Source organism: Pan paniscus, chromosome 10 (genome assembly GCF_029289425.2).
Source record: "Pan paniscus chromosome 10, NHGRI_mPanPan1-v2.0_pri, whole genome shotgun sequence".
Taxonomy (NCBI): Eukaryota; Metazoa; Chordata; class Mammalia; order Primates; family Hominidae; genus Pan; species Pan paniscus.
In genome coordinates this window covers 70303716-70325351 of record NC_073259.2, presented here as the reverse complement: position 1 = coordinate 70325351, position 21636 = coordinate 70303716, and the positions used below count along the sequence as shown (strand labels likewise).

The 21636-nt window shown below is 37.5% G+C and overlaps 1 protein-coding gene across 2 annotated transcripts in view; it reads right to left on the bottom strand.

Moving 5' to 3' along the window:
• The window catches only part of ITPR2 (inositol 1,4,5-trisphosphate receptor type 2), a 506436-nt gene that overhangs the window by 162275 nt on the left and 322525 nt on the right, over window positions 1–21636 (bottom strand). For both annotated transcript variants that reach the window (XR_004665727.3, XM_003828909.5), the window contains exons 38-39: window positions 3519–3627; window positions 2529–2716 (exon numbers count right to left, since the gene is read on the bottom strand). Coding sequence is in view for 1 of the 2 variants with exons in the window: in XM_003828909.5 (XP_003828957.3) it covers window positions 2529–2716; window positions 3519–3627 (297 nt within the window). In the remaining variant the exon portion in view is untranslated. The remainder of the gene's footprint in view (window positions 1–2528; window positions 2717–3518; window positions 3628–21636) is intronic.

Below are 21636 nucleotides of genomic sequence, written 5' to 3'. Positions count from 1 at the left end.
GGAAAAGCAGGAATTGAAAATAATAGAGTATGGATATGAGGGATATTAAGGGGGCAGAATCACAGAAGTTGGTCATCAGTGGGATGTTCAGGAAGAGAGTAAGTAAGGGTGTACAAGTTAAGGTCAAGGATGACTATCATTTTCTGGTCAGACAACTGGGTAGATGGAGTGCCAGTCACCGAGAGAGGCAATGGCAAAAGGAGCAGTGCGTGAATGGAGAGCAACAGCAGACTCCATGTGAGACATGTTGAGTTTAAGGCATTTGTGCACATCCCACTAAATATTCTGGAAGACAGCCGGATACATAGTCTAGAACGTCAGTAAGTTCAGAAGCATCCAAACACAGTAAACGTTAAAGGTGTGGAAATGAATGAGGTCAGGGTGGGGAACACACAGAGTGAGAACAGAGAGTCCAAAGAAACTTGGGAGTTAAGTAGAGGGAGAAAAACCTTTGCAGAAGGCTAAGAAGAAATGGTAGGAGGTAGAAGACAAGCTGGAGAGGGTGGTATCCCAAGACCCAGGCAGAAAAGGTTTCAAGAAGAAAGAAAAAGTCACTAGTGGCAAATGCCACAGAAAATCATGTAAAGAAGGACTGAAAAATATTTCGGTTGTGAGAGATCTAGGGGAACAACTTGCCAGGAATTTATAAGTAGAAGGTGCAGTTTCCAATGGGAGCTGGCTTATTCCCAAGCAATATGAGGATATAAGTAAGCATAAATAAGTGCGAAGGATGAAGGATGATCCCATCTGGTGACCCTTAGTGGCCTAGAAACAGAAATCTACAAAAGACTGTAATCCTGAGGATATCTTCTAGAGATGCCCCCCACCAAAAAAAAAAAAAAAAAAAAAAAAAAAAATCCTTCACTTCTATCCACTGAACAAGCCTTTATCTAATGTTATGTGGTTGACTGGACACTTTCCCTAGAAAGTCCCAATTGACAGAACTTCCTGGTTTAAGTCTGAATAGTATTCTGTCATGTTTATATACCACATTTTTAAAAATCATTCATCCATTGATAAGTGAAATAGTGGAATCTAAAAATGTTGAAGTCATAGACGTAGACAGTGGAACATTGGTCAAAGAGTCCAGTTTCAGTTAAACAGGAGGAGTAAGTTTTGGTGTTCTACTGCAAAGCAAGGCAATGATACTTAATAACAATAATATGCTATATATTTCCAAATAGCTGAAAGAATTTTAAATGCTCCCACTACAAGTAAATGATAAATATTTGAGGTGATGGATATGCTAATTATCCTGATTTGATCATTGCACGATATGTGTGTGTGTGTGTGTGTGTGTATATATATATATATATATAAGCATCAGATTGTACCCCATAAATATACACAATGATTATTTGTCAATTAAAAATTAAATTAAATTTTTAAAAAGTCCCAACTGAATACCTGGTTCAGATAAGATAATTTCCAAAAAAACTCACTCAATTTCCTCCATCACCTCCTTCCTCAAATTCCCTCAGAGGAAATCTATGCTGCAGCTACAGCATCATGAGAATTTTAAACACTTTCTTTTCTCAACTAAGTACTATTGATTTAGCGTTGTTTTTGTCACCATGCCACTTGCTGCTCGTGAGGCCTTTACTCCTAAAGCCACTGTGATTGGATGTGTTAGATGGTAATGTTCCTATTGTTCAATGTATTTGATGGTTAAATGAAGCACAATATCCCAGTTTCAAATTAGACATGGCTTCTGCTGGCCATGAGTCGAGAAAATGGCTTTTGGAATTTCTAATTATATACTTAGTTGTAAGTAGACAGTTTTCTTTACTGACCAAGGCAAACCTAGAAAGAGCAGGCTACCGAGCAGCAAAACAGACAGCTACATAGGAGGAATAAATTCCTGTGTTCTAATCCTCGGTAAGGTGGCCATAATTAACAATTTATTGTATATTTTCAAACAGCTAGAAAAGTGAATTTTGAGTGTTCCCAACACAAAGAAATGATAAACATTTGAGGTGAAAGATGTGCTAATTACCTTGATTTGATCATTACATATTATACACATGTATCAAAATATCACACTGTACCCTATAAATATGTACAATTATTATTATTTAACCATAATGATAAATGAAAAAAAAAAGACTGGAGGACAATGTCTGTCATCTGGGAACACTCTCCAGCACTCGGGCTCATGCAGCATGTTTTGCCTTTGGGTGTAGTCAACCCTACGGGCCACTTGGCAGAAGTTTCAAAAGAAAACATGTGCCTTCTGGAAATAGTGGCCTAATCTCCTGTGTGCAGGTGAGCATATTGCTCACTGTTGTGGAATTCCTGGAATCATGTCAGAAGGAAGTTTCAGAGGAATGTTCTGCTTGACTGAATAAATTGTGAAGCTCTGTAGTTTCTACAGCAAACAAATTTAAGAAAAGTGTGATACATGGATTTTTTTTTTTTTAGATAGTAATAAGAGCTAAAAGAAACACATTACTTTTCCTTGGTTTCTGTGACAAGTAAACAAGAAATACCAATAATAAATGTAATCCCCATGATTGATGAACAAGTACCTGTGTTTGTGTATTTCCTCCTTCAAGCAAGGCAATGCCGAGGAAAATGCCTTCTGAAAAAATTCTGTCATTTTTGGTGTTCACTATAACATCGATGACAAGTTCTGATGCACCTTCTTTATCCAGCAGACACTGAATGTCTGACATTGATATCCCCATCTTATCTGAATCTTGTCCAGAAAAGCTTCCTGTGATTGGGAAAAATAAATAAATAAACCTTAATTGTAGACATTATTAATATGTAAGGTTTTCAAATTCTTAAATTTTATTATTTTAATAAAAATATTAATCATTGAGATTTTTTCCCTACAAAGTTAAATATAATAGAAGCTTGAGGCTGGGCATGGTGGCTCACGCCTGTAATCCCAGCACTTTGGGAAGCTAAGGCAGGCAGATCACTTGAGGTCAGGAGTCTGAGACCAGCCTGGCCAACAGAGTGAAACCCCAATTCTACTAAAAATACAAAAATTAGCCAGGCGTGGTGGCACATGACTGTAATCACAGCTACTTGGGAGGCTAAGGCAGGAGAATTGCTTGAACCTCAGAGGCAGAGGTTGCAGTGAGCCAAGATTGCGCCACTGCACCCTGGGCTGGGTGACAGAGTGAGACTCTGCCTCAGAAAAAAAAAAAAAAAGCTTGAGTTTAAAAATATCAAAGTTTGTAAAAATAGAACTCTTTATTAAATGTTTGACACATGGGATTAAATGTTTTTCTTAAAAACAGAAAGAGAAAACTAGCTTTATTTTGTCCTTAATTTATACATTAAGAGATTATAACTTAGTTTAACTATTTTTCCAAGGTCAAAAAGCAAAATCAATTCTGATGTTCAAATCTGTTGTTTTATGAGCCCCAAATTGTATGAAAGTTTTTAACAGTGATTTTTAAATGACTCTTTTATATATCTGCCATTTCAGTAAAATACTAGAGTAACACTGACATGAAGATGTATCATGAGAATCCTAAAATGAGAAAACGAATGACAGGACTTACCTCCCACCTGTGCAGTTTTGGAGTAGGCCCCTGATAGGTGTCCATTCACACCAATACTATAATCACCTTTAAAGTATCGATTCAGAAGTATCTTTCTTAATGTGTTACCCTAATAAGAAGGATAACAAAGAGTTACTGTTTCCTTTTCTAATAAAAGTGAAAAATGTCAGTATGTTAAATGCTTTAAATGCATTTTGTGAATGATGTTGAGGCATGGAAAAATTAACTTTATATCAGATAATATTTTCTGAGGCAAAAATTTACAAATGCATCCCAATAAAATAATCATTTTGCTTCTCATAATAAATAAAGAGGGTGGGAGAGGCTTTTTGGAGGTGACGAACAGGTTTATGGCAGATATTGTGGTGGTGGTTTCACAGTGTATACTTATCTCCAAACTCATCAAGTTGAAGACATTAAATATGTACAGCTTTTTGAATGTCAATTAATCATAACTCAATAAAGAGTTTTAAATATAACTTTATTCTGTCAAAAATAAAAGTGTGTTCAATAGAATGTACTAGAAAAATCACAAATGCTAAAAATTTAAGATTGCTTCAAAAGCTGAAGTTTCCAGAGTTGGGGAGTATCAGTTGCCTAAAGAAGACTCAGAATAATAAACACCCTAAGAATTGGAAAGCAAAGGGCTTAGGTAGAGGAATTTAGTCAAAATAGCCAGAAAAAGAGTGGGGAACAGAGCAGGTACTCAAAAAATTAACCTTGATAAAACAGACTGAATTATATTTAAACTCCAAAATGCTTTATTCAGAAGACTGTGGGCAAAAGACAGTGTATTCCTTTACAAATTACATAATCCAAAACTTCCTAAGTCTTCAATTTTGTACTGACTACAGGACATTTTTAAAATAATACATTTTGTAATATAACTGCTTGCATGTACATAAGAAACACAGATAACTCCAAATCTTTTATTGGTGATTATTATTTTAATAAAAAGAGTGATTTAAAAGCATTATTTAAGGAATACTTGTTTAAACTATTTAAATTAACATAACTACAGAGGTGTTATTTCCACCTTGCAGGTAAGGAAACTGTGGCCCAAGAGCTTAAGTAATTGGCTGCAGATCATGCAGTTAACAGGTGATTGAGCAACACCTGACTCAACTCTTGGCTACAAAATCCAGCCATTTCTTCATGTCCCGCTGCACCCAACCTTCATGCTGTGACATGTAGCTCTCATTGCTCATTCACTTTCTCATATTTTGGCTATTCTTTCTCAAGTTCTTTAGGTATTATCCTCAGTTCTTTTGTTGTGCTCCTCTCCTGGCTGGCAATTTCATCTTCTCCTTAGTTGCACAATCACTTCTGCTGGTCTGCCTGCCAAATGTGTTTCCTCCAGCCTGAACCTTGCTTTCCTAAGCTTCTCATTCTGTTTCCACTTAGATTTCCTTACCTGTGTCTTGAGGTTCCACTGGCATCTCAAACTCAATTTTTCAGAACAGAATATTCCTTCTCTTTCAAATGTTTTCCCCTTAATTTTAATTTCTTTTAAGAAGATCACACCCATTCTCATAATCCCAGCACTTTGGGAGGCTGAGGCGGGCAGATCACGAGGTCAGGAGATAGAGACTATCCTGGCTAACACAGTGAAACCCCGTCTGTACTAAAAATACAAAAAATTAGCCAGGCGTGGTGGTGGGCCCCTGTAGTCCCAGCTACTCGGGAGGCTGAGGCAGGAGAATGGCGTGAACCCAGGAAGTGGAGCTTGCAGTGAGCCGAGATCATGACACTGCACTCCAGCCTGGGCGACAGAGCGAGACTCCGTCTCAAAAAAAAAAAAAAGAAGATCACACCCATTTTCGTCATTTAAGCTCCAAATTTAAGGGATCACCTACTACCCCCCCCACCCCAACTTGATAATGATTTGAAATGTCAAATGACATGAAATCCTGCCCATTCTACCTTTCAGCTGTAGCTTCCAATAGAGTCTTCCTACATTATATTTTAACCAAATTGAACCATGTGATCATTTCTCTCTCTTTTTTTTTTTTGAGACGGAGTCTCGCTCTGTGGCCCAGGCTGGAGTGCAGTGGCACAATCTCGGCTCACTGCAAGTTCCGCCTCCTGGGTTCATGCCATTCTCCTGCCTCAGCCTCCAGAGTAGCTGGGACAACAGGTGCCCGCCACCACACCCAGCTAATTTTTTTGTATTTTTAGTAGAGACGTGGTTTCACCGTGTTGGCCAGGATGGTCTCGATCTCCTGACCTCGTGATCTGCCTGCCTCGGCCTCCCAAAGTGCTGGGATTACAGGCATGAGCCACCATGCCCACAAAGCCTTCTATGTCTTACCTTTACTCCTGTGATATTCAATGCCTGAAATGATCTTCCTCCATCTTACCTATGAACTGGTCCTATCTTCCCTCTTCATTCTACAAATATTCATTAGGTGCCAATTGTTTTAGGCACCATTTTAAGTCAATAAGATATAACCCTCCCTCAAAGAGTTTACAATGAGATGAACGCAATATTCTGGAAGCATAAGAGGAGCTGTCGACTCTGAGGAGGCTCTACATGGCATAGCCTGTCTACTAACTTATGTGATCATCAGACAGACCTGTCTTGTGCACAGTTAACACTCAACTAACATGTCCTAAATGTCATAGTGCCAAGAATTTTTTTTTTTTTTTGAGACGGAGTCTCACTCTGTTGCCCAGGCTGGAGTGCAGTGGTACAATCTCAGCTCACTGCAACCTCCACCTCCCTGGTTCAAGCAATTCCCCTGCCTCAGCCTCCCAAGTAGCTGGGATTACAGGCACACACCACCACGCCTGGCTAATTTTTTTTGTTTGTTTTGTTTTGTTTTTTGTATTTTTAGTACAGACTGGATTTCACCATGTTGGCCAGAGCTGGTCTCGAACTCCTGACCTCAGGCAATCTGCCCGCCTCAGCCTCCCAAAGTGCTGGGATTACAGGCATGAGCCACCGTGCCCGGTCAGTGCCAAGAATTCTAACAGACACTCAGAGTGTCTGGAGTTTGTTTATCCTTGTAACAACTTTTATTTATTGGTACTTAAATTCTTAGAACATAGACAGTTATTATTGCTTCCTATTTCATGTTTTCTTTCTTTAAGACTTCTTCATAATGGGGTGTAGTAAGTAAAGGTGGTGACTAGTCTCAAAAGAAACAGTGAAGTATAACAGCTTATTCTACCAAGGAATACAACTCTACTATCTACTATTCCTGATAACACTTAAGTACAGCACCTAGAAGAAACGTAAGACATGAAAATCGTCCTTACTGTTTCTTTTTTTAAGAGAAAGTCCTTTGAGTTGAATTAAATTCACCTGGCCAAAGAATATTTCTTCCAAAAGGAAAGGAAAAACAAAACAAAGCTTTTCTTTGGAGTCAACGCCTTTGGGTAATTACTGTGACTCTCATTATAGTAGAAGGAGATGCTATGAAAAATCTTTTAGACCCATAAACTACAGGGTTGAAGTTATAAGTTGGGGAGAAAAATATGAGGTCACATTAACTGAAGCACTAATTTTTTTAAAGAGTAGCTCAGTTTGTTGTGCTATTCATGGATCTCACCTCTACAGACCACTCATGCTAACCCTGTAGAAGACAGTTGGCCCACCTGTAATAACTAAAGCTGACAGTGTGAAAATCCAGGACTTTTTCTTGAAATTGCACAAGTCAGCATCACTGTCTGAAAGGGAACCTATGTGAAGAGGACTGAACCCTTGAGAACTAGCTCCCCTTTTAGTCTCTGCAAGAACCTTTTATGTATTATTATTTCTATTATTATTTAGAGATAGGGTCTTGTTGTGTTGCCCAGGCTGGAGTACAGTGGCACAATCATAGCTCATTGCAACCTCACACTCCTGGCCTCAAGCAACCCTCTCACCTTGGCCTCCCAAAGTTCTGGGATTACAGACATGAACCACTGCACCTGGCCCTGGAAGAATCTTTTAATCACACCATTTATCACACTGCTACAAGAACCCAACCAACAGATAAACAAATAAATTTTTTTAAAGATGAAATAGAAAACTTTTTTACCATTTACTTTTTAAAATGCCCTTTATACTGCTAGAATAATGAAACTATTGAAAACCAACCAAAGAGTAGAATTATGTCACACCAAATAAAAATAAGCATCATATTTGTGATTATTTTTAAATTCTCTTCGGCAGATAAAATCACAGTGCCTATCAGATTCATAGACATCAAAATCAAACGAGTAACACTCTTCTTATTCAATTATAGCCCCATTAGAAGCATCTATTTCCTCACCATGTAATATTCAGACTGCCATAGAAAAGGCAGGGGCTTCCTATTTTTCTGTTCTCAACTCTGAAGCCACTCTGCCTGGGTTTAAATCCCCTCTATGCCATATACTAACTGGGGATCTTAAACAAGTTACTTCATCACTCTGGGCCTCAGTCCCTCAACTGTCAAATGAAATTGTTAATATCTACTCTCAGAGGATTTCTGTGATAATTAAATAGTTAAAATTTACTGAAAGTACTTGGAACAGTTCCAAACACATAGTAAGTGCTATAAAAGTTGTGCATTGTTGATGTTATCCCTGCTAGTATTAATATTATCCAGATCATGGGAACAGTCTACAACTTGCAAAGTGCTTTTGCAGACACTTTCTTATGTTATACCAAACCTTCCCACAAAAGTGAAATAAATTTCCAGTATATTAAGAAAATGTGAAAAATAATGAATGATAAACTGCCCCTAAATCCTAGCTTTTTAACTATTAATCAGTCCTTAGAATTATATACTTATTAGCTAACATGGCAAAGTCACCCTAAAGCATGAATATACTTCACTATATAAAATGTACCCTTACAACTTCAACTAAAGTTGGAACAAATTCTGTCTTGGTTCAAACTTCAGAGTTTTGTGCTAAGACAAACTCTGGTGCTAAAAATGATTAATGAATAGGTATAAACAGAACAAGATTCTGTTATGTCTTAGTAATCTTCATTTAAGAATAAAAAAATTCAGATATTGCTACATCACAAGTTCAGCAGAAACTGACTTCTCTTGTCAACTATCCAGTTCTGACTTAAGCGGTGAGAGACATGTACTGTGTCCCAATTTGCTTTTGGGGCATTCTTGATAGTTTGCACTATCTGTGCAGTGGTGGTAGCTTAAATGTGAGTCATTTCCCCAAATTACTTTAATTCAAAAGTAACTGTAGAATCATTGTCAGAAATTCTGGTGCCAGGGTTGCAAATAATTGTCTCAGAGCTATAATTGCCATGGCAGAAATGAGGGAAGAACTAAAAGCACATTAGGCCATTATGAAAAGAATTTCACCACAGTTGAGAAGTTTGACTTCTGTGCTGGTTCTTCAAATCCAAAATGCATTCCTGATGCACCTCCCATGGAAGGTCTCTTTGCTGAGTGAGGACAAGCAAGGAATGTCCTTTACAGCCTTTTCAATATCAGAGTCAATTCCAGGCCACAAGACACTACTTTTAGCCAATGTCTTCATATGAACACATCCCAGATGTGCTAAATGTAATGTAGCCAAGAAAACTAACAACCACCTTCTGAAATTACAACAAAATATCTCCATAAAAAGACATCTTTTGTGGCCAGAGAAGTCCTGCTGATGGTTTGTGAATATCTGGGAGGATTGGGTTTTTCCCACCCATTCCCTGTTAAACCGAGTCCAATGCATCAAAAATTAAAAAGTTCAGAAATCGTTGCCTTTCATGGATAGAAAGGATAATCAAATTTATGCATCCTAGAAAGGACTAAAATTTTGTTTCATTTTTGAGAAAGCACAACTCTGTTTGCCTTAATGGGGAGTTAATAGCCTTAGGAATGAAGAGTTCAAGGATGTGTGATATTTGAGGTATAACTACCCACATTCATTCCCATACCCTTAGAAAAACAATTTACTAAAGTAATATTTTTTCATTATGTAAAATATAATCAAGATATCATGAAAAAACACAACCAGCATCCTAGAAAACTAAGTCCTCAACTAGAAATTCAAAAGGTAATAAAAACTGCAAACTAAGGATGCCCAATTTAAGACTTATCCTCAAAGATTCATGATAAGCTACTAATCAGCTGAGACAAGATCTACAAGGAGGTGATGATAGGTACCTGTTAGTCTCCCCATAGTCCCATTTTAACATTAAACTTGGTATTAGCATAATTTGTGTTTCTGTAACCTTTTGGCTTAGTAACAATACGTCTGATTAGGTATTTTTCCTCATTTGAATTGCCAGGGGTAAAAAGGTACATTTCTCATTTCAATACATTAATGTAACAACTGTATCTTTGTGGAGTGATATTCTGCCCATCGTTATAATCAACTATATTTTCAGATAACTCCTTCGGGAGAATATGGTCAATCTCCTATAATCTAGCTGTTTAATCATTTGAACATCTTAGTCTCCCTGTCCAAGAAGTTGTAAGTCAATTTCTCTCCCTGTTGCCTTTGCCTAGCTTTCTTAAGATAGGAAACACAAATTTCAACAGGACTAGTTATGTGCACTCAGAAGATGCTCTTCTCATCAACACAATGACATACTCATTACAATCTTGAAAAATATATGATGTCTCAATGATTCTAGTAAAGAGCCTTGTGAAAAACCAAGACTGTGGAAAATGTTAGATCCAAATATTCATTCACCATAATGGCAACCTACTTCCAAATTTCTTCTTTCCTTGTTTTTATTGATTGTAAAGACATTTATTACATTTCTACCATGTGTCAGGAAGTAGAAAAGTGGATGCAAAAAGTAATTCTGCAGCATATGCTGAAAGAATTTTCAGATATGTGGAGTTGAAACATATGGCACTGTTTTCCAATATAAATAATCCTCACCAGACCATTTGATTCCATTGGTGAAATTTAAACGTTTAAACAGTAAATGATGAGGTTTAAATATTTGATGCTGCTGCTGAATGAAAGAGTGACTTCAATAACCACTCTGAGTTTATCAAATATCCTAGCCTCAAGACAAACAGGGTTGCTGAGAAGGTTTTTTTAGGAGATGATTCTATACTCCATAGATAGCAAAGGAATAAAGCAAACTGTATTTGTTTTCCTTGGGGCATTAATTAAAACCTCCCAGTATTTGAATTCCAGGAAGCATACTAACTAACATGAAACCCAACAGACCCTTCTACCTCAACCATTTTAAATACAGGGTTTGCTGAAATTCAGAGTTTGAGAACTTACGCAATCCCTCACCAATAGGACTTAAGAATGGATTTTACTGCTTGTAATTGTTTAGTTTTCAGAATAAGCAGTCTTCTGACTTTAAGCTGAGAGGAGGGTAAGTAAGCAAGAAGTGAGCAGACAAGCTTTAGATACCATCTCCTTAATGAAGGAAAATGACTGTATTCACATAACATAAATCAGTGCCTCATAAAATCACACTCAAAGACAGTGGCACACAATCATTAAAGTGAAGCCCACAGTCCCTGGTACACAGTATAAAAACCTACTAGAGTACTGTTTGTTACTGAAAAGAATGAAATCAGTGCTGTCAGTGCAGGCGTGTGCATGCTCACCAAAGACTGGGGAAAATGGAACTTCAAGAGGTAATTTCAAAGCTTCTGCAAAGACTATGTTGCTGAGTGGGGGGTAAGGCAAAGTATGTAACTCAGTAATGGACTCAGCTTACAGTGCATCCCAGAGAGTACAAGAGGAAAGAGCAGGAGATGGAAGGAGATTTAAATAAATGAGAAGACTGACACTGATCTGAATAGCAATATGAACTTCAGTGGGAGAAAGGTCTTCCTCCTAGACAATGGGGAAAGTCGTAACTAGTTTGCTGTTTTAAAGTTCTATCCCCAGATTCTGTGATGTCTGTTATATTTCCATAATCATTTAGTGAAGACAGGCACAACTTTGGAAGGTGGTGTCACAGGAGATAAGGAACAATACATACAGGGACGTATCACCAGCACTATCCTGCTCTATATTGGCCTTCCTGTTTCTATGGAGTTTCTTGCATTCTCAACAGTAGTGCAGTCCTTGATCTTCAAGCTGTGACCTCCTGATCCACAAACAAGAGAGTGTGGCTGGTTCACAGGGCAGTGAGATGAGTGCATGGCTCCGAAGAGCTGGCAAGGAAACAATGGGGTAGAAGACCCACTGCCCCCCACCAACATACACACACACACACACACACACACACACACGGATTAAGTGAGAGACAAAGACCTCATTATTTTTCCCCAAAATACTAGAAATAGATTATTCTTAAAAGAGAGGAAGAAAACTAGCACTGGTATTACTTATCAATCAATGCAATATTTGACAAAATATGTATGAAGCTAAATTTTAATAAATTCAGAATACATTTAGAAGTTCCTCAGATAGGACAGTCTATGGAATCCATGGAATAGAGGAGTTCTACATGGCACAACTCCAAAGGGAAACCTTGAGAATTAAATGAGATAATATCTATACACAATTTAATACATAAGAAGTTCAGTTTATGAATGCTCCCGGCATTGGCAATGATAATGCACGTTAGTGGACCTTAGTGGAAACGATGTCTCAGAGAGTAATGTGATTGGTTTGAGTCTGGGTTCTTCCACTTATTGGCTTTGTGATCTAAAGAATTTTAATTAACTGCCCCAAGGCTCAGTTTCCCCATCTGTGGATAATAATATTTACACTGCAAGGCTATTTAAGGATTAGGAAATTAAATAGGAGAAGCTTTATGTTCTTGGCCCATAGCAAGTACTGAATAAACAGCTACTGTAATACTTTATTTTATGTTTAAAGGAAAGCATTAATAAGTTTCAATCTGGGGAAGACTTGCACAATTGATGACATAAAGAGGACATTACAATGCCCAGTGCCACAAGACAGCCATGGTTTTCACAGCTGACATCAATATCCAGCTCCAACCTTCTATAATTTTTCAAGAGAAGGCAAATGAAAAACAGCATTCATTTTGTGAAAGACTACTTTGAAGCCAATTTGATCAGTATGCTACAATTTCTTAAAAATAACACTTACTTGTGGATAGGTTTCAATCACCCCTATTACATGTACAAAGCAGAATTCTTCAGAAGATAATTTAGACAGCCTTTCCTTGAAGTAGTGTTAAATGGAAAACCAATATTCCATGTTCTGTGGGAAAAGAGCTATTTTCCCTCCTATTTAGTTTTAACACAAGAAATGTATTAAGTATATTTATAAAGTTATTATCAGCAACAATTGTTCATTAGTGGAAAGGCTGTGCTTCCTAACACATATCCATATGTCTCTCCATATCCACAGGATGCCCCTCTAAGTCATTTCTCACTTAACATTCAGAGGCTTGCAAAACAACAGATGACTGGTATTCAGAATACATGACTATACAAAGAGTGTTTATAAATCATTAAGAATCTTGTAGAAAAGCTGACAGAAGAACTGAACTGGCATTTCATATAAGAAACACATACAGCCAATAAACATGAAAAAAAATGCTCACCTTCATTGGTAATCAAAGAAATGCTAATAAAATGGTGGAGACACCATTTTATACCCAATAAATTGACAAAAATTAAGAAGTCTTACAAAATCAAGTGTTGAAGAGGACATGGATCAAGAGAATGTGGGATGCAAATTGGTACAACTACTTTGGAAATCACATCAATGTATGCTCTCAGCCACCAATTTCACTCCCAGGGGAAACATGCTCAAGGAAACAAATAGTATCCCATCCTAGACATTTATATCTGCATGATAGCAATAGCAAAACAAACAACAAGCAAAACATCACCTGGAATCAACCCAAATAACAAGTGACAGGAAAATTGACAAATAAATTACAGAATATTCCCAAACTGGAATATTATAGAGTAGTAAACATGGATTAAACAGAGCCTCACCGTAACACACAACTACTTTCATGAATGTTAGAAATAGAATGATGACAGGGAAAAAAAGGGAAGTCCTAGAAGATATGCAGTATGGTATTCAAAACGTGAGCTACCTCTGGAAGGGGAGGCCAGAACACATATGCAGACACAAGTTACAGGTAATGTTCTCATTCTTCATTTGGCTGAGGTCATGAGTCTTTATTATATTTAATGCTTTATAGTTAAAATTTATGTTGTATATATTTCTTCATAAAAATTCAATATTATAGGAAAAGAAAATGCTCAAGAACTATTAGACATCATGATGACAGCTTCCTACATAGGATGTTCTGTTGCTTTCCAGCTCTCTTTGAATCCTGGCTAAAATCCATAGCATTACTTTAGGGGATGATACACAATGCAACACCTACAGATTTGAGCCACTGTCTCATTGTCTTCTGAACAATCCACATCTTCTTTCTGCCACACAGCTTCTTAGTGTCTTATCATGCTCCCTTCTGCTTCAAGACATTAACAGATGATGTTCTCTTTCACCAGTCATGCTTTCTGTCCCCCGACCCTGAGTCCTCCTGGCTTTACTTAATTCCTACTTAACCTTTAGATCTCAGCTCAACCATATCTTCCTCAGAGTCATCCTCTCTAACCTCACCAAGTCAATTCTCATTAAGTCCTCTTATAATAGCATGTATATCACCATGTGCTTTAGCTGTATATTTATTTATACCAATCTTTCAATGATTTCTATCACCCTCTATTAGATTATAAGTACCATGAGGACAGGAACTATACCTTTCTTTTTTTCCTTTTTGGCTGACCATTGATTCCAACACCTAGCCCCAAAGCTAGCAAACTAAGTACTCAATAAATATTTTTGACTGAATGTATGAATCAATGATTTTGAATGAGAGATCACTCAATTTATCAACAAAATTTGATGCTGAGTGCCAACCTATTCAAGGATGGCTGATATTTGTTGTATATCATGTCTGATAACTTTAGAAAACATTTGAGATTTATTCAATGTTACTTGCATATTACATATTTTTAGTACAAGGCTGGGTGCCTTGTATTAATACTAAAACTACAAGGCACCCAGCCTTGTACTAAAAATATTCAAATATTTAGCATAGTACTAAAAATACAAGATGCCCAGCATAGTACTAAAAATACAAGATGCCCAGCCTTGTACTAAAAATACTTAATATGTAAATATTACATTGTATTACTGGCTCATGCCTGTAATCCCAGCACTTTAGGAGGCCAAGGCAGAAGGATTTCTTGAGCCCAGGAGTTCAAGACCAGCCTAGGCAATATAGGGAGACCTCTTCTCTACAAAATTAAAAAAAAAAAATTAGCCTGGTGTGATAACACACACCTATGGTCCCAGTTACTCAGGAGGCCCAGGCAGGAGGATCACTTGAGCTCAGGAGTTTGCGACTGGCCTGGGAAACTTAGAAAGACTTCATCTCTAATAAAAATAGGAAAATAATCTGGGTGTGGTGACATACGCCTGTGGTCCCAACTACTAGGAGGCTGAGGTGGGAGGATCGCTTGAGCCTGGGAAATCAAGGCTGCAGTGAGGCATGATTGCACACTGCACTCCAGCCTGGGAGACCCTGTCCAGCCTGGGAGTAGGAATCCTGTCTCAAAAAAAAAAAAAAAAAAAAAAATTAGCACACAAAACTCATTACCTACGGTCGGCTGAAAGAAGGAAATTGTGTTGAAATCCAGCAAGCAAAATGTTATAAAACTTAAAAGACAGACAATTTCAATATTTAGCCTGAAAGATTAGAAGGTAAAATACTAATTAATGATCACAAGTGTAGCCTAATGCAAGAGAACACACTAATATCCCAAAAGTCCAGTCCAGGTTATCCCCCTGCTACAATATGTCTACTGCAATAGGATTTTCGTATTTTACTAAAAAACAAAGAAACCACCTTAAGGCTGCACGTCATACAAGGATCTGACTCAGCAACATAATTCCTAATATTATGTGAATATGTCAATTTGAAGAGATACAAATTCACTATTCTCTTTTAAAATATGTTTGAATGTGTCATAATTTATAATAGAAGATAAAGATAATTCTTTTACCTCATTTTTCCTCATGAAATAAATCATTTCATTTCTTTAGTGTTCATTGCTACATTAAAAATTATATAAATCTAATCTTAATCATTCCTTGCATCTATTTGTCCAGGAGGCCACATATTTGGCCTACTTTAATATGAGCAATTATCTGCTCCCATGAGCTCCTAATTGTGTTCTACATGTAAACCACAATTTTCAAAGAATTTTGCAGAGAGAAAACTATGAGACAATGATTTAGAACTAATGAAAAATAGAAATCCTTTAAATTTTCATCAACATTTCAAAGCACTAACACAATTATTACTAAAAGAAAATGAGGTCTCAGTTCAAACAAACCTAGAGATGCCTGAGCTAATTAAAGGGGCCAAGTGCCAAATGCTTACCTTAGAAAGGGTCTTTTTAAGAAAGGCTTTATTAGACTTATTATGGTCTTATGAATGCTATTTTGGAAATCAGTTTGATTCCCTGTGGCATACACCGTGATAGATATTTCACTACTTTAATGCATTTAGAACTGTAACTATAATCCGGGGCACTAAGAAAGTAAACGTTTATTTTTAATAACATGCAAAGCACATTTGCTGGTAAGGAAGCATAGCCGCTTGGTAGTACTATGGTGCTAGCCTCTGAATTATAAATGTGGATTTTCACAGGTTTGTGATTCACCTATTGAAATTAGCTTCTGGAAAAAACAAGATGAAACATTCTCAGGCTGAAAAGAAAGCTTAAAGTATTTAATAAACATTATTTGAGGTAAACCAGCTTTTCTGAATCAGTGAATTGAAGAGAGGAAGAATCATTTCAGTGAACTACAGGTTGCTGATGCTGATCTAATACTCCTAAGGTGTGGAAGAATGAGTCAATGAATATCTCTCTACTCTTCTCTCTCTCTCTGTGTGTGTGTGTGTGTGTGTGTGTGTGTGTATGTCAGTGTGTATGTGTGTAATATATACGTATATCTATTTTTGTACTCATGGATATTGATGCATATTTGTAAAATGAATTAGGTCTTTGAAGTATGAAGATTCTTGCTATCTCCCCTGGGTGTTGGTAAGCATAAATGACTGCGTTGCCTTCAAAAAAAACTGAGCAAGCACATCTCTTTTCTGCTTTATTTCATTGATTCTAACACACCCACTTCTTTCCTGCATGTTTTAACATTTCTAAATTACAGGTCACTTTAAAATCCATGGTGTGCTTTAGTTTAATTGGCAGCATTTATTTATTTTTAGGGATACATAAAATTATGGTATGCCTTATTTATGATTGATGGTATTTTATGATTGATGAACTATATTGAACGAAAAAATAAGTACACCTTTTAATCTGGCATTGTATCAAATACTCATTGCTTCCCAGTATGTGGCATCACTATTATACCTGTTTTCTAGTTAAAGTAAGATGAAAACATACAGAAATTTAGAGATTTAACCTTTGCAATCGAACAGTTATTTCAGTGTTTTCCCTTTTTCATGATACATTTTCTATATGTAGCCCAATTCACTACTGTAAATTTTGATATCATAGGCCCCTACATTAAAATTAGTAAGGAAAGTGACAATATTGATAGAGATGAGAGGTATATTTATCTTACAAATCAAGAGTAATGGAAAAGCAAACAAGTAAGAGACACACATTGAACTAATTTATGAACCATGGACAATATTAAATTTCTCTCCTTTTAAAAAAAGTTGCCCCTTGATACCATCTCACACCCACTAGAATGGCTAAAATAAGTGATCTGGGGACACGGAAAAAGCTGACATTGTGATCTGAACAATAACACATGTTGGTGAGGATGTGGAGAAAATGGGACCCTCATACACTGCTAATGGGAATAGAAAATGGTGCAGCCACTTGGCAGTTCCAAAAAATTAAATGTAGAGTTACCATACATTCCGGCAATTCCACTCCTAAGTATTTACCCTAAAGAAATTAAAACAGAGGTCCACACAAAAACTTGTACAGAATGTTCATTGTGGCATGATCCATAATAGTAGAGACAATCCAAATGTCCACCAAATGATGACTGGATAAACACAATGTGGTATATGCACGTAATAGAATATTATTTGGCAATAAAATGGGACTGAAGTGCTGACACCTGCTAGAACATGTATGAGCCTTGAAAACATTATGCCAAGTGAAGGGAGGCAGTCACAAAAGACCACCTATTGTATCATTCCATTTATATGAAATGTCCAGAAGAGGCAAATTCATAGAGACAAAAAGAGACAGAAAATAGATAGCCAAGGGCTGGGGCTGGGAAGAATGAAGAGTGACTGCTAAGAGGCATGGGGTTTCTTTTAGGGGTGATGAAAATGTTCTAAAATTAAACAGCAGTATTGGTTGTAAATCTGTAAATAAGCCAAAAAACACTAAATTGTAGACTTTTGTAGAGTGAATTTTATAGTATGTGAATATCTCAATAAAGCTGTTACCAAAATATAAAATAAATCCATTAGATTGGTTAAGGAAAATCACTCCTTAAATAACATTAAAGTACATCTCTTAAGGAAAATAATGTCAGTTCTGTCCAAATTTTTGCTAAGCAGCTGAGCTGCTATTTACCACAAAGTTCTGCATTTAGGTGCATCTGTGCAACAGATATATTAGAATGGCACATGTTTTGAATGTTACATCTGTTAGTAAAATGTAGACAGGCTCAAATTGCTAATTAAACATGAAATTGTATGTGTCAATTAGGAGCCAATTTCCTTTTAAAACTGTCTAATGTTTAGGACACAATAAATCAAACTAGTATCTGGAACTGTTTGAGTCTTGACCTGTGTGGGAAGGCGGTCCAGTGCACTGAATATAGGCTAGACAGTTTCCATGGATACCTCACACTACTTGATGTGTAGAAACTCAAAATTATAAACAACTTCATGGAAATTATGGTTCACAAAATATATTAGTTAAAAAAGCCCTCATCTTCCTAAAAAAAGATCCCAGAATTTATTTTGTTAACAAGTAGATAAGGGTTTTGTGTGTGTGTGTGTCTGTGTGTGGTGGGGGGTGGGGGTGGGGAGAGAAGGGAAACAAATTTTTAAAAGGACAGCTTTTAAGTGCCTTTGTAATTCATATGGGAGGAAGAGACATTCAAAATGTTGCTCTCATCATAAGCTTTATAGCAAACCTCAAGAGTTTAAAGACAGTTTGCTTTTACAGGAACTAACCATATTGAAGTATGCCAGCTGAGTTTAATTAATCTAGCCACTGCATACTAATATGCTAGTCTTTCCAAATAAACGTACACTATAATTACAACCAGGCTACTCCGCCCACCATCCTTTTACTCCTTCTCATAAAATAAGACTACACATCTTCCAGATGTGACAGAAAAGCCATAGTGGTATTTGCCAACCATTTCAGAATTAAACATAATAAAGGATGAGAAGAAGACATGTAGCTTCCATAAGAAAAGAAGATGCTTCCCACAGACTTTGTTGACAAGACCTGACCACACACCTGTTTACTTACAGCTTTAGCAGGCTAGAGAAGGAGGAGTGAGAAGATCACAATGTCAGCTTTTTCCATGTCCCCAAATCACTTCGACTGTTAAGCAGTCAGGTCGCAGAATGCCAAAGACAATCAGCATGCACAGAAATGCAGTCATTTTCTTTGGACCACTTAATCTAGTCATTACAGGAGGACCCGCAGGAGTAAGGTGAAGAACACAAATTGTTTTAATAATGGAGACAAATGAATCAGTAAATTCAATTTGAATTAAACTAATATTTGATTACGTATCAGGACAGTTTCACAAATGTCATCTCATTTGGTGCTCATAGCAAACTAACACCTAGCTTAGCAGCAAGAGTCAACTGCATTATTTGCTCTTCCGAAACATTTTTGAGGAGTGTGCATTTGTTTTAATTTAAAGCAAAATAAAGACAGCTTTTTGAAAAATTATAAAATGTTCACTAGACGTGTTGGGGGCAGAAGTTGTTGGTAAAAGATCACAAAAAGAACTGTACCGAAAAATACATTAAGTATATCTCTGCTCTAATAACATTTTCTATGCTATTATCAACTCTTCTCCCCTATTCAAATTCACTATCATCTTGACTTCCCCAAATTCTGTTTTCTCAGTCTCTTTTTTCCTGAGCTGTAACCAATCATTTCCCTGCAATCCTTCTTGCTTCTTCTGGGTGTCTAATTGTTTAAAAGTAAAAGAGTGCTCCACAAGTATCACCCCATCAGTGGAACAGGAGCATCCTTCACACCTGTGTGTGTGTTCCACTGCTCCCAGGGCCTTTTCCACCAAATCCTCCTTGCTCTTCTGGTCTGTTTAATGTCACTGTCTTGGAGAAGCTGTTTCTGACACCCCTCCCCTAGCCCAGTTTGTGCCCTCTGGTTGCACACTCATACAATACTCTGGACTTCTCCTTCAGAGTAAATTTAAAACAAATTAATTAATCCCTGTCCAACTATTTGGTTGGTATGATTTTCTCACTAAACGCCAAGAAGGTAGAGTGATTGTTCATCAGTGCCTTTCCAGGGCTGAGCAGACATTCAATAACTTCTTTTGTAAGTATTTACTGTCTCACCCATTTTTTTTCTATTTCCAAATACCTCTGCATTCTGTCATTTCCATAATTTCCTAATAGATTTTTTCATAGAATTCATATTCTTGCTTTTCAAAATCACCTAAAAAGTCATACTATGACATAAACATTCTTTATTCTATTTTGACCTCTGATGAATAGAAAGTAATTACTCTCAGCATATGTGGGACCAATGTGTAAACATGTGTGGGACCACGTTTGGGACATGCGTGAGGCCAACGCATAGACAGCTGGAGGCTGGTAGAACATAGCTACAAATCAAGTCTTGAAGTCTAAGCCATCTCTGTCCACCATTTTCGCCCTCAGGCCCCATCAGTTTCTTTAGTTCTGTCCTCCTCAACGTCTTTCCACACCATCTTACTATTCCTGACACTAAAATCTCCTTCTCTGAAACATCTGTCATCCTAAACAACCTCCCGGTACCTCTCTGCCTCATCTACTCTTCATCTCATTTCCACCCTCAGTCAAAAACATCTTTTGCTCTTGCTTTACCTCTGTGAAAGGAAAATAAATCCCAGGACCCCAAAATGACTAAGCCAACGGGAAAATCAAGCTGGGAACTGTGTCAGGCAAACCTGCCTCCCATTTTATTCCTAAATAAGATAGCTACAAAGATTAAAAAAAAAAAAAAAGCTGCAGATCTCCCTCACAATTTGCCCACATGAAGATTCCTTGTGGGCCTCCAGATCTTTACCCTAAAACAAGTCTGTTGAATTTCACTCTGGCAATGTAAATTGATAGCTTATCTTCACAGGTGCGGGACAAAGGACAGAACTCAAAGTCATCTCTCTGTTCACCTGAGATAAATGCATACCTGATTGCTTCCTCTGCCCTATTGCTTATGTAAAAATGCAGATTCACTGGGCCAGACTAAGGCATAAGTGATTATTTCTCTACCCACCCCCCACATGTAAATCGTGTATCGGGTGAAAGGCTGATCAAAGACTCAAAAGAATGCAACCTTTTGTCTCTTATCTACCTATAACCTGGAAGCCCCTGCTTTGAGTTGTCTCACCTTTCTGGACCTAGCCAAAGTACATCTTACACATATTGATTGATGTCTCATGTCTCCCAAAAATGTAGAAGAGTAAGCTGTGCCCTGACCACCTTGGGCACATGTCGTCAGGATCTCCTAAGGCTGTGTCATGGGTGCATCCTTAACCTTGGCAAAATAAACTTCTTACATTGACTGAGACCTGTCTCAGATAATTTTGGGTTCACACCTCTCAACGGACAGGGAAGGGAAACAATTTTTTTTTTTTTTGAGACAGTTTTGCTCCGTCACCCAGGCTAGAGTGCAGTGGCGCGATTTCGGCTCACCGCAACCTCCGCCTCCCAGGTTCAAGCAATTCTCTGCCTCAGCCTCCCAAGTAGCTGGGATTACAGGTGCCCACTAACTCGAGTAGCTGGGATTACAGGTGCCCAGCTAACATTTTGTATTTTTAGTAGAGATGGGGTTTCACCATCTTGGCCAGGCTGATCTTGAACTCCTGACCTCGTGATCCACCCGCCTAGGCCTCCCAAAGTGCTGGGATTACCGGTGTGAGCCACCGCGCCCGGCCGGGAAACAATTTTTAACTCTAAAGCATATGAGCAGATACCTTACTATAAGACACTCTG